This window comes from Excalfactoria chinensis, chromosome 10 (genome assembly GCF_039878825.1).
Source record: "Excalfactoria chinensis isolate bCotChi1 chromosome 10, bCotChi1.hap2, whole genome shotgun sequence".
Classification (NCBI taxonomy): domain Eukaryota; kingdom Metazoa; phylum Chordata; class Aves; order Galliformes; family Phasianidae; genus Excalfactoria; species Excalfactoria chinensis.
This window is the reverse complement of record NC_092834.1, coordinates 11,060,244-11,074,042: the sequence shown is the minus strand read 5'-3', so window position 1 is coordinate 11,074,042 and position 13,799 is coordinate 11,060,244. Positions and strand designations below refer to the sequence as shown.

The 13,799-nt window shown below is 38.6% G+C and overlaps 1 protein-coding gene across 1 annotated transcript in view; it reads left to right on the top strand.

The window, feature by feature from the left end:
• Positions 1–13,799, top strand: part of MYO5C (myosin VC) — a 30,724-nt gene that overhangs the window by 12,521 nt on the left and 4,404 nt on the right. The window contains exons 17-36 of the mRNA XM_072345252.1: positions 326–412; positions 502–613; positions 1,040–1,251; positions 1,855–2,020; positions 2,403–2,549; positions 3,311–3,475; positions 3,690–3,783; positions 4,319–4,382; positions 5,399–5,579; positions 6,155–6,248; positions 6,953–7,016; positions 7,105–7,185; positions 7,540–7,720; positions 8,819–8,912; positions 9,651–9,702; positions 9,921–10,086; positions 10,330–10,417; positions 11,105–11,203; positions 12,159–12,313; positions 13,121–13,210. Of these exons, the coding sequence (XP_072201353.1) occupies positions 326–412; positions 502–613; positions 1,040–1,251; positions 1,855–2,020; positions 2,403–2,549; positions 3,311–3,475; positions 3,690–3,783; positions 4,319–4,382; positions 5,399–5,579; positions 6,155–6,248; positions 6,953–7,016; positions 7,105–7,185; positions 7,540–7,720; positions 8,819–8,912; positions 9,651–9,702; positions 9,921–10,086; positions 10,330–10,417; positions 11,105–11,203; positions 12,159–12,313; positions 13,121–13,210 (2,392 nt within the window). The remainder of the gene's footprint in view (positions 1–325; positions 413–501; positions 614–1,039; positions 1,252–1,854; positions 2,021–2,402; positions 2,550–3,310; positions 3,476–3,689; positions 3,784–4,318; positions 4,383–5,398; positions 5,580–6,154; positions 6,249–6,952; positions 7,017–7,104; positions 7,186–7,539; positions 7,721–8,818; positions 8,913–9,650; positions 9,703–9,920; positions 10,087–10,329; positions 10,418–11,104; positions 11,204–12,158; positions 12,314–13,120; positions 13,211–13,799) is intronic.

Here is a 13,799-nt window from a genome sequence, read left to right as displayed (position 1 = left end):
GCAGGCTGCTGAGGAAATTTATTTCTATGTATGTTCTGCTCCTTGGCGTGATTCTTTGCCTCTTGGTAATATCAACAGCCATGTTTAATAGAGAAAGGAAAAGGACTTGTCATGAGACAGAAATAAGGACATTCTTCCTCCTTTCTTGAGGAGGAAAACATAAATACTCCATCTTAGATCCCAAGAAAACCAAACAGATAAGATACCATACAAAATATAGGGAGCCCTTTGTCCTATGAGCAGAAATAGAAATCCAGTTAGTAGTTTTATTATAGTGTGCCAAGCTTAGCACAAATGTAAAGCATAACTCTGCTTTTTTTGTAAGGTTTGACTCAAAAAGGGTGGTTCAGCAACTGCGAGCATGTGGTGTTTTGGAAACCATTCGAATCAGTGCACAGAGCTATCCGTCCAGGTAGGGGTTGATAGCAGGTCTCTATATTTAGAAGAAAAAGTGTATTTCATCTTCAAAGAAATTGCATTTGCTAACTTTTAATTTTTCAGATGGACTTACATTGAGTTTTTCAGCCGCTACAGCATCCTTATGACACAGCAGGAGCTCTCGTTCAGTGATAAGAAACAGATCTGCAAGATCGTTTTGCAGCGGTTAATCCAGGTTGGCACATGTGCACTGATCCAATATGTGTCACATAACATCTGTTATTAATAAAAGGGGCATTTTCTCCAGGGTAGTGTCCTACCCCTTAAGTAGGAAAGATAACACATTTCCTTTATTGCTGTCTTTCCTGATTTAGTTTGTCAAACGTAGGCTTGTAAGTCAGTGACCTTCTGTTGTGATGCTGAGTCACGATGTGTTCATAAATAGCTGGTTTAACCTCTCTGTGCTCAGTGTGCTCACGTGTCAGAGAGGCTGAGTTTAAAAGTTATTTCTTCTGTGAGTTTTTGCTCTCACAATTCACCGATTTGAGACTAAACATGCACTTTAGGGTAGTGTGGAGCTCTAGGAACTGTGTTCAGTCGGATGACTTTGCTTTCAAGGGCTTGGTGATAAATTCAGATCTGCTGTGTCATTATTTTTCAGGATCGTAACCAGTATCAGTTTGGGAGAACGAAAATTTTCTTCAGAGCAGGACAAGTTGCTTACTTAGAGAAACTGCGATCGGACAAACTGAGACACGCGTGCATCGTCATCCAAACGAGCGTTCGGGGCTGGCTGCAGCGCAGGAGATTCCTGTGCATGAAGCAAGCTGCCATTACCATCCAGCAGTACTTCCGTGGGCAGCGGGCCGTGCGGTACTTTTGGCTGATAAGTTTGCTTGCTGTTCAGGCACTCCTGAAGGGGTCTGAAAGGTCAAACTCAGTGAAAGTGCTCGGCACGGATTTGGAAGTGTAGTTTTTGTTTAAAAATAATCCAAATTGTGGATTTTTTTTCTCTTGATTGTAACTATGAACTTGAAAATGTTCATGTTGTTTGGCTGGTTTGAAGGAAGCGCTATGGCAGACTCCAGGTGTCTCTCACATTCCTGAGAGGCCTATTTCTATTCAGCCAAGAAATTGTAGCAGTCGTTTGCAGAACAGACAGAGGAAAAAGGTGGCTGTATCTGGGCTTTGAAGTGTTCAGAAAGACAGCGTGAGAATAATGGCTAGTGAGAAAAGAAAGAAAAGGCTGTGGGTTGCTCCCCCTCCTTGGCACAGCTTCGCTTTTGTTATTCTAGACTAGTTCCACTAGTTTTCATAAGTAAGATTAATGCCTCTGTGCTTCACTAAAAGGAAATAGTCCTACGCAGTGTTCATTGTCAGCCAAGCTATTTTCGTGTGTGTGATTTGTCTGACTGAGGGAATGAGCATAAAACATCTCGTTTGACCTCAGTAAACATTTCTGTCTTTTGAATTAAGGCAAGCCATAACTGCACAAGCTCTGAAGCAAACATGGGCAGCTATAATTATTCAGAAATACTGCCGAGGTTACCTTGTCCGTAAGCTTTGCCAGCTCATCCATGTGGCTGCTGTAACAATCCAAGCTTACACCAGAGGATTTCTAGCGAGAAAGAAATACCGGAAGGTACAGTACAAATGGGATTTCAGTAACTGGAAACAGCGGTTATTCTGTAAGAGAGATGGAGACAAAGGCAGCGATCCCTGTTACTTTGCCTTGCATGTGTTAATTCTTGTATCTTCTACTTATTTCTGTGTGGATATTGTAACAGTACTGACACGTGGTAGCTCAGATGTAAATCTCCTAGCTGTTAAACCATCTGATTTATACTCGATGCAGATCGTTTAGTGTGATTGCTGCGGTTATTCAGACCGTACACATACCTGAACATCTTACTATTTTGGTACTTCTGAGAGCGTAGCAATGTGCATAGATTCACAGAACGCTTTAACTGATGTCAGTTGAGCCACAGATGGTTACTGATGGATGTTAATGCTTTCTTCTGAAGATGCTTGAAGAACACAAGGCTGTGATCCTTCAGAAATACGCCCGGGCATGGCTGGCCAGGCGCAGATTTCAGAACATTCGTCGGTTTGTCCTGAACATCCAGCTTTCATACAGAGTTCAGCGACTGCAGAAGAAGATAGAAGAACAGGTGAGCATCATCAGTAACTTTATGATTTGTACTGATTTCATAATAGATATTGATAGTTTTATTCTGAGCTCTCATGCTGACCGGGGGCTTATGTGGGTTACAATATCAATAATTTACCTGACAGGACAGAATTCATACAAAGGATACAGTCCTTAATAACTTGTATTCTTTCTATATCCAACATAGCAAAAATCTGCTGGGATTTCCTTGTGTTTTTGAGGTGTATGCTGCTGAGGTTTTGGGTTAGCTGCGCTGATGAGAAGAGTTAACCTATAATGTTTCATAGTAAATGTTCAATCTCCACATGAGATTACTTGTATTAGAATGAAGTGTGTTACATACTGCTTTGGTTCAACAAAACTTTGGGGAATTCTGTCTGAAGTTTCTTTAATAGCTTACTTGTGAGGTCTATACCAGTTACCTTTAGGATATGGTAGCTTTCATCTACCTGATGGAAACAATCCCTGATGGAAATAATCACGATGAACCTGGAATGATGAGTGGAAATAGGTCAGGTGCTTCCTTTGTAGCTGAGCAGAAGCGAAGCACTGATTATATTGCTCACATGCTTGAAATTGGTTCTCATGGCCCCTGAGGAATTCTACACAAAAAGCACAGTTTGATTTAACTGTAGTTCTGTATGTTTTGGTTTATTTTTTTCCCCAGTATTTTTTGAGAGGCATATGTAAAGACACAATGCTATTGAACAGTCTCAGTGGTGCATTCCCTGGTTTTATTTTAACCTGTCTTCCTCACTGTAGAGCAAGGAAAATCATGGCTTGCTGGAGCGATTGACTAACCTGGCTTCAACTCGTATGAATGACTTGGATACGATTCAGAAACTTGAATCGGAGCTTGAAAAGTTAGCTGCTCAAAAGAGAACTTATGAGGAGAAAGGGAAAAAGTATAAAGAGGACAGTGAACAGGTAAATTTTCCCTACCTTTGTGGTGCTTGTGTTAAGTTTTTGATTTGCTGGATTTATCAATTGCATGATTGTGAGAGTTACCGTGTAAATAACTTCACAGGGGGTGATGTAGAAGGAGGGAGTCTGTTTGCTCCTGTTGTAAACTTAAGACCTTGTGACCTATTTCTTCTTCCTTTCTTAAATTCTGTGTTCTTCTTGCTTTTTGTGTGTACAGAAAATACTGAAACTGGAGAGCCAGAATAAAGAGTTACGAGAGCAGAAGGAGACTTTAGAAGTAAAGCTGCAAGAGAAAACAGAGGAAATGAAAGGTATGATAATTAAAAGGAGTTTCTAAGAAAAGAGGGAAGGCCAAACAGTCAGGTTTTTGGCAAATTAAAATGAATTTTTGGCCTAATAAAAACATTGTAAGTCCTTAATTTACAGTAAATTGAAAGGTGCATCTACGCATCCCTGGAAAGAGTTTAAAATGTTGAGTGTAAGAGCTGTTAATGTCATAAATTAAATCTGTTGTTATAGTAGCATAGCCTGTGCTGTTATCTATGTTTCCTGTCTCAGGGGGCAGCAATTTGTCCTTTCTTTGATTAGCTGTTTTTTAGGAAGCCAGCTTCATGGGATACGAGCAGTATGTGAAGTCAGGTGTACTTTAGAGCATTTTGGTGCTTCAGAAGCGTTTTGTTCTGTAGCATTACTTACTAAGTTTATTGGGGTACTTCCTGACATTTTAGACAGTTTCACCTTAAGGATTGTTATTAAAATGGAAGCTTCTCATTGTGGTAATGCTTTCTTAAGAAATACACATCACTGCATGAAGTTCTTTGAAATATCACCAATGTTTTTTGACAGAGAAAATGGATGACCTCACGAAACAACTTTTTGATGACGTACGAAAAGAAGAAAGTCAGAGAATGTATGGAAGCAGAATTTCATTTGTTTCAGGCAACATTTTGGTGTTTTTTGTCCTTTTTCTCGATTTTCTGTTTCCTGCTGTAATTATGATCACATCATTTATGAGTCTGTCAGCATTCTTGAGAAGTGATGCTCATTCTGACATACTTTATGTACTGCTGTAGATGAATGCATGTTTGTGGGTCAGTCACATGCGGGAAAATATATTGAAGGCTTGAGATTCTTCTTGCTTTATTTGTGTCTTTGAGAATTGATACATTCTCAGTATTCAGTCAGGGTCAGAAAAGCAGCTGATGACCATACTAGATTCAGCTTGAAGGAAAGGCAGTGTTTTAGATTAAGGGGATAGAGTAGAAAGTGTTTCTTCCCTCTGGAATATTATTTGTAGTGTGAAAAATCATGTTGTTTAGCTACATATGATGCTTTGCAGTTTTCTGCTATCAGATCAGATGTTTGTTTGACTCTTTACGAGACAGAGAACCTTAGGTACCAAATAAATGCCATCCTCAGAAATTTGAAGAGCGTAATAAATCACTGTCACTGGGAATTGGAAGCTGCATGGGACTTCAGCTCGATCTGATTTCAATTTGACTTCAGACTTTTTTGTTAGTTTCTCTGCGTTTCTTACTTGCTCTGTTATGTTGGAAGCCAGTCCATTCCAGCAGGGGCCAGTAGAAAATACAGGGCTTTCTGCTGTGTTGTCCTTCCAGTGCTTAACATGGGCATAAATGTAGCAGAGAGCCACTCAAGTAGGTGGGCTCTCAAAGAGTTAAAGAATTAGCCTTTAAGTGGAGTGTTCCATCTGTCTTGAGTTCAACCCCAAAATCTGAATAGAACATAGGGAAATCCAGGGATGTTCATATCCCATTGTCATCCATTTTGTAGATTGGTTTTGATGCCTAGAGTTTTCAAGCAGCTGTGGTTCATATAAGTTTCCTTTGCTGAGACGCATCCTTCAAGTTAAAAGCAAAACGTAGCCTGCTCTTTTTCTTTCAAATGCCTCATTGTCTCATTTAGGATACTTGAGAAAAATTTCCAGACTCAGAAACAAGACTATGAAAAGGAAATTGCATCGCTCAAGGGAGAAATAAAGGTTCTCAGAGAAGAAAAAATGCAGCTACAGCAACAAATACAGCAAGAGATCACCATTCAGGATGACCTGAAAATAGAAGTAGGACAACTTACAAAACAAGCGCAGGTAAAGCTTGACTCGCTTCATTTCGGAGTCTTTCCTGCATAAAGCAAGTAGGCGATGGGGATTTTTATTTATAGATTCTTTTCTTTTTTCCTCCTTAGTTGTGAAGAAATTGTAGCTAACAAGTCGTATTTGATTCAGCACTATATTGCGACCTTTTCATGTAGTGCTCAGTATAAGTTCTTTTTCACATATGAATTTCAAGGATACAACTGATAGTGCCTGAATGTTTATACATTCAAATGCGTGGCCCTTTCTTTTTCCTTCTTTTTCCCTGAAGGCATTAATTTCTTAAGTTTGTTTTTTGTAACTATAGCTTATAATCTGACTGTGAAAATACTGTTTTTGTGTAGTCGCGTTTTTTTCCTATGAGTCACATCCATGACACAAACACATTATTTTTTACTGCATCAAATTACTGTTCAGCTCTAATGCCTAAGAAATCAGGCACTTTAAAGACTTTAAAAGTCCTCTGGCTCATGATTTTGTTGTTATTAATAATTTCCTTTATGATATAACTGTTACTTAGCCCTTCTCGTTCCCTTTCTGTTGCATTCTGTAATTTCTGCCTGGTTCAGAAAATACCTGAGCTGCAAAAGGAAATTGAGCTGCTGCAGACACAAAAATTGGATGTTGAAAAACAGGCCCAGTCACAGAAGAGGGAGATGAGGGGTAAGTGAGTTAAATGCTGGATAATTCAGAGAGTCTGTCAGGCTCAGTGCGAACGGGCTGCTTTGAATTGTTGGGCTTTTTAGAAATACTGGCTAGCTTTGACAGAAAAGCAGGTAACTTTCTGTCCTGTCATGAGTTCATTCTATTCAGAGTCTCATAAAGTCTCAGAGACATTGGGAAGAATACATGATCTGGCCTTCATTCAGCCTGTCTTTAGCCTCAGGTCTCATCAGTAACTTGCTGAGCTGGGATCCCTTTGACAAAGGGAACCTAATCTGAGCTCTGCTGTTGTGCACTTTGTGCAGTACTGAGAACGTATCTTACATAGCAAACTGGGATCATCTAGTGTGGTAAGCCAGCACTAGGTGACGTATCATCTGTATAACTGTAGCCGTTGTCTGGGTTTGAAACAGAAAGAAGTATCTTGGCAGTGAAAGTGTGATATGTTTAAAAAAACAACAACAAAGGTCAATATACAAATAAAGCAGTTATGTTGCTGGTGTACCTAAATAGTGCTCCTTCCTTGCTCAGAAGTACAGCCGTGTGCCCTCATTGTGTTCTGCTGGTAAATAAGCACTGAGTAACAGGGAAGAACCTTACAGATTCAGGAAGAGGTTGGTTTGATTTTTATAATGGTATGTAATTCGAAATGTTAGGAGAAATTTATTGAGATCATAACATGTATATATTTTTTTGTTCCTCAGAAAAGATGTCAGAAGTTACAAAACAGCTTCTTGAAAGCTATGACTTTGAAGATGTAAGAAGCAGGTAATTTGCCGAGTTCTCCTTAAAAACAACAACAACAACTAAGGAATTTTGTTCACCTGCCTGCTATTGACACTGCCTTGTGTTCTAGGCTGTCTACAGAGGATCTGGAACACTTAAATGAAGATGGAGAATTGTGGTTTGCTTACGAAGGCTTGAAAAAAGCTACAAGGTTAGTCAGTGCCTCTGTTTTTTGTATCTCCAGGCTGTGATCTAGAAGATAAACAGAACAATCAATGAGTAACTTGATAGTGTGATACCGAACCTCTTCCTAACAAACATTATCTTCTATGATAGTCTCAGTAGCTTATCTGAATCAGTTAAGTATGAAGTATGTATGTGTCAGTCTCGGAAATGTTTCCTTAGAGACAGTATGCATGACTTCCATCTCCTTTAATGCCTCTGTGATGTAATGGAATATCTGAGTGTCGAACACAAAATTGTTTTCATCTGCATTAAACTTGATCTACTGCACCAATGTCATATTACAGCTGCAATTTTTCATTTTTCCTGTTGTTTTTAAAAGAGTATTGGAAAGTCACTTCCAGTCTCAGAAGGAAAACTATGAAAAGGAGATTGAAGGTTTGAACTTGAAAGTTGAACATCTTAGCCAAGATATTAATCATCTACAAAAACTATTTCGAGAGGAAAATGACATAAATGATGGCATTCGACTTGAAGTTAGCAGGCTAACTTCAGAAAACCTGGTAAGATCACAATGTAGTCAAGCAAAGCATGTTTCAGTTACTTGGCTGTACAATCCAAAACTGTTGGTGTTACAAAGCCCTCAGAAACCTGGCATCGTGTCTTGACTTTACAAAGCCCAAACAGATGTGCCCGTCTGAGGTTGCACATCCACACCAACTTTTTCCTGTATAATTCTTGCTCAGCTATAAAAACTGAAGTAAGGGAAGAAGAAACAAAGTGTGTTTGGCTTCAGAGTGGCTGCTGTTTGAGCACTGGTGTGACTGTGTGTGTTTAGGGTGATTGGCCTTGCTCTGCTTGCTGGCTTTTTTTTTTTTTTTTTTTTTTTTTTTGGCTTGTTTTTTCCCTTTGTGTATTAAATGAACTTTGTCTTTTAGCTTTCTCACTTGTGCTCTTCCTATTCTCTCCTTTTTTTTTGCATTGGGATGGGAGGGTGGTGGTGGTGGTGAGTTGGCAGCTTTGCGGTTGCTTGGCTTCAGTCTGAGGCCAAGCCACGACAACGAGCTGGTTCACAATTTAGGTCTGCTCTTCTCCCCTTGTGGTCAAAGGATGGAAATCAGCATCATTTGGTCTGAAGCCTCTCTTTTCTCTCAGGTTGAAGAGTTCTGTGATTTGATTGCCAGTGAAAGCAGATGCCTGGGGGATGTCGGTGGTGATAGATTTGTGTTGTGTAGCGGTTCTCTCCACCAGAGGGCAGCTGACCATATAAAGTTGCTAATAAATTGCAGACAAGCTTAAAAGTCAAAATGATTATTAATGCTGTGTAAAACCTGACTCAGGGAAGTGCTGTTATTCCAAAAGATCGGACATACCGTGGTATTTTCCTGTGAAGTATAGCTGTAGAAATATTTTCAGAACAAAACTAATGAAATTGGAAGCATAAGGAAAAGTAGCTTGTGATGCTATCTTTAAAGGATGATTTTATAACCTACTGATTTTTCCCCTCCTCCTCCCCCCCAAATTAATTGAGCTAGGAAAGTTAAATGTGTGATTTTCTTTCCTGCAGTTGAAGGTCTTCTGATCTCACAGATACTATTAGAGGTGTTTCAAACTGAATGTGCTGAGATATACCAATGTCCTTTTTATTTTTCCTCTGGAAGGTGATCCCAGATCTTAAACAGCAAGTTTCTGAGCTTGAGAATCAAAAGTTAGACCTCGAGAACCGTCTTCAAGAGCAGACTGTGAAGCTGAAAGGTAAAGTACCATTGCAAAGTGACACTGTGTCCCCAGTCTTACAGTTAAGAATGAATTGTGATTGAGTTATGAATTCCATAGACATAAATGTATAAAAACTGAAGCAGCTGTACTTCTTTGCCTATTTACTTGCTTTCTTGCCAGTAAGAAGTAGAGAATAGCTCTGTTAGTAAAGAAAAGTATGTGTAAATGTCTGCAATTTTTTGTTGTTTTGGACTTTTCTTAGGTCATTCAGTTCTATGGTTTGGATGTCTACAAGTATGTTCAGTAGGGCTGTGCTAAGAGTATGTGTAATGGATTATGCAATTTGTTTGCAGTCACAAAAAGAAACGATGTACTGGAATTTAAGTTGCAGTCCATGAATTTCAAGGGGTGAAAAATTCAGAGGCAGAAGGAAAAGTTCCTGCTAATTTGCTTGTTTCAGAGTTCTTCTCTGTTCAGGAAAGCAGAAGTTGCTGAGGACTCTCTAACTGCAGTGTCCTCCCAGGCAACTTATTTTTTTCAGTTTGCTGAGAGGTAAAAGTAGTTTTACTGCCAACTGCAAGGAGTGGATAGTGTCCATAGCACACGAAATCTTCTGCGTGGAGTAATCAGAGAATTTTCTGATCTGTTATATGGCACCATTCCATTTTGTTAGATAAAATTATGAGTTAAAGAAAAAGTTTTTCTAAATACGAATACAGAGCAGTAAGCAAGTGTGGTCTTGTTTCTCTTTTCTTTTGTATTTTATTGCTAAAGAGATGTCAAACCGGCTGCATCGTGAGCCAGAAGGAGACAGAACACTACGACGGTAAATAGGTTCTTCCTTCTCTCTCTCCTCTCCTTCTTAACATAAGAAGTGCCACAGGCTGGGAGTAACAAACTCACAGTTGAAGTTCCACAAGTTCCACATCCAACATATGATTCATCCCATAGCACTGAGTACAGCTAACAGATAACAGGTAAGTGTGATATGATTGTGCTTTAACAGAAGAAGAGTAAAAGACGACGTTTCCTGCTTATTTCTAGAACAAATGAGTTCCAGAATGGAACAGACATAAAAGAAGAAGAGAGATTGAATGTCATAACCCAAGAAATGGAGGGGCTGAGCAATGGTTTGAAGCACGGTGAAATCCAGGCTGAAGTAAAAAGCAAGATGAAGCAAGAAACAACTCGGCTTACTGTGGAAAACATGGTGAGGAAATGAAATCCTCATTAAGAAACTGCACCTGAAATATAGAATAAAAAGAAAGAAATAATGATTTTATGATATGGGTGGGATGTTTTCTCAGTGTGTTGAGGGGAGGAAAATGTACAAGGGTTTCTTGTTTCTTCCACCTAATGTAAAACATGTTGCAATGCTTTTTTTGTGGCAATAATATGTAGCTCTAGAAGGGATTTCTTTATTTCCATTGCTCTGAACTTTTGATTATTATAGGACCTTGAAGAAGAACTAGACATGAAAGACAGAATAATAAAGAAATTGGAGGATCAGATCAAAACTCTTACCAAGACTATTGAAAAAGGTAAGGCAAGATGTTGTTGTATCATTTTTTCTCATACCTTTGAACGTTCGGTGAAAGTAGTTTTACAAATGCAAAACCAAGTAGGCTTTGTTGAATGGGTTAGAGATAAAAAACCTCAGGAAAAAATGCCAGGAGACCATTGACAGAAATTTTTTAACAACCCTTCCTCCTATTTTTTTCCAGCTAAATAATGGGCATATGTGGGACCTAGACTGTGTGATAAAGTTTAATTCAGAAGCATCGGGTTCTGTCAGCAAAAGTTAGTACACACCCTCACGCAAACTGTCTCTCAGCCAACAGGATGTTAGCTTTGTAGATGAGTATATTGTCTCATTGGCATTCAGGTGGCAGATGGTTACTGATAGGAAGTAGATTTGTACAAAGTTCTTATGCAGCAAGTAGTTCTTTACTATAGAATATGCTTCAGAAGGATGCAGAAGTGACTAAGGCGTGTCACTGCTGTTTGTTTGCCTTATTAAGGTAATTCCATTGAATTAATTGAAACTTCACATAAATAATGTGAATGTTCTTTAACTCAGTGTTTGGAACTCTAACTTAAGAACATTCATGTGACTGGACACTGTACTCTTTACCATAGAGGAACTGCTTTTCTCCAATAGTTTGTTCTAATACATGAATGGCAACTTAGTAATTTACTTGCAGTTAACACTGCTTTGTATTTGACAGGCAGTGAAGTTCATGTGTCAGCTTTGGACAAAGAGTACATTGGAATGATGGAGTACAAAAGAGAGGATGAAGAAAGGATTGTTCAAAATCTGATCCTCGGTATTTTAGTAACATTTGGAACTTTATTGGTCATCAGAGATGTTTGGCACAGAACACAGCTCTACAACAAAAACTACAAGATGCCATATTTCATTTTCGATCTAAGATGGCTTTATCTCACTCTCTTCCTGCCAACGTAACTTGGAGATGCTTTTTTCCTGCTGCCAATCATTTCAAATACAATGTGATTTTTCTCTGACTCTACATAATTCTGACTCTAATATTTCCTTACTCTTTGTTCGCTTATAAAGCTGTAAGTCTCAGGAGCACTCTTGGAACTTCAATTTACTTTCTTCCTAGTCATCTACAAAGACTGTAAGTTATCTGTCCGTGTGCAGTGTCTTAATCTTATCTGTCCTTTCCATATCATTTCATTCACTGATGAGAACTGTACTTTTGTGTTCCTCTCGTGATGGATTTTTGCCCTTCCTATAAGTCACTTCACAATTCCAGCCTTACTGCCAGACCAGCCTTTTGCATTCGCTTGCTGTTAGCGGGAACTCGACAATTTCTCCATGCACATCAGTACTTTTACAAACTACTACTTGGAAATAACTTCTTCTTTGCCTTCTCATCTACTTCAAACTTACTTCAACATTTGAACGTTACCTTATTTGTGAAGAAAGGTCTGTCATTAAGCAGTGCCAGAAAACTGTGGGCTTTACTATAGTTAGCTAAATACAGGCCAGTGTTGGGGGTTATCCTATCTCTCACGCTATGGCCCAGAATTTGTTGTAATTCTCTCCTTATTTTCTGGATTACTTAATTAATGCTTCCACATGAGCCAAGCATTACTTACTATACAAGTTTTCAGCAGGGAGTAATTTGTCACTATAACAATTATCAAGTGGCTCATTGCCGAAGAAATGAACCTAAAGGTGCTTGTCTTTTTCACAATGACACATTAAAGCTCTGTATTTTTATATAATGAACCTGATGACTCTCCTTTATGCAGATTTAAAGCCACGTGGAGTTGTAGTCAATATGATACCTGGCCTTCCAGCTCACATCCTATTCATGTGTGTGAGGTATGCAGATTATCTGAATGATGCCGACATGCTGAAATCTTTCATAAATGTAACCATTGATGGTATAAAACAAGTTGTTAAGGTAGGAATTACATTTGGCTGTACTTTACTTATTATTTTTCATGTGAAGTTTATAAGATGCATGCATAGTACCTGGGAAATGCTGATACTTGCGTCTGCTGGTATTTCTATAAGAAATAGTTAGTGACAATCTTTTTGGTGTTATTAGTATGACCCTATGAAGCCTACGGGTAAGGTTCTCCTGTGCTGAACATGCTAACATGCTTATCCAAATTCAGATATGTGAATGCTTTGTTGTATATTTGTGATGCAGTAAGACATAAGGTGTGCTTGGTAGGAATGTACCACGCTTTATGCAGTTGTATTTGTTGTGTAGGAAGCGTTTGTATTTTGTTCACAAATTTATACCACATTTTACCCATAGGAAGAGCTTATGCGTGCATATCTAACAGAAAGAAGACATACTTAAGCAAAGTTAGAATTGTGCTCATACGTAGTTCAGTTTCATTTCTGTATGAACGTTGTTCATGCTTTGTCAGGAAGGCCTCCTATACACCACAGTGCTACAGGTAGGAATGTGTAACACAGGTTCAGACTGATGTATTTAGCCCATCCCTTATGTAGACTTAAACAATGTTTAATGGGTAAAGGAGGGGTCTTTGCTATATATTCGCTAGCCTGAAAAAATGCCAGAGTGATTTATATAGCTGCCACATTACAGGTGCTATGTATTCCTTCTTCTGTAGGTAGGTGTTGTTACTACTAATTCTGTGGTCTTTAGCTACATCTACTGGTCTTTAGCTTCAGTTTTTAAATGCAATTGACTTCATGAGACAATGCCATAAAAAGATTGCTTTATCCTTTTCAGGAAAATTCAGAAGATTTTGAGATGTTGTCTTTTTGGCTTTCCAATACATACTATTTCCTTAACTGTTTGAAGCAATACAGTGGGGAAGAGGTAGGAGTGATCTCATATAATAATTTAATTGCTTTACCTTTGTCAGACTACAATAAGTAAAATGGACAGAGGTAGCCAATAGATAATTGTTTGCCAGCTCATCACTGTTCCTTCAGGGTGTGTATTGCTTTGCAGTGGTGACATGTCATACACGTGTAAGAAGGCAGTGTAGAACTAACTGATAAAGTGAAATCAAAAGATGAAAGTGCTGAGGTCAGTTGAAGACACAAAGTGATAACTGTTAAGTAGTTTGAATTCTTGTATGTGAGTTTAATGTGAGCTGGACGTGCTTGTTTAAGTGAGTTTTATCCTGAAATCCAGCATTCTTTTAAACTGCAAACTCTTAGTCTATGATATTTTAGTGATGTGTTTTATTAACTGATATAGGCTGAATGAAATTCAGTGTGTAAGAATACACTCTTCATGTTCTATTTGCTTTAATCCTGAAATTATAGCAGCTGTGCACAGTCGAGACAGCAGTACTCCCCCTCGTGGTTCTATTGATAATGTGTAATGCACAGTGAAAACATGATTTAAATGCAATAAATAACAGCCTTTTGTATTTTAACACTAATGAGAGGGAAAACTC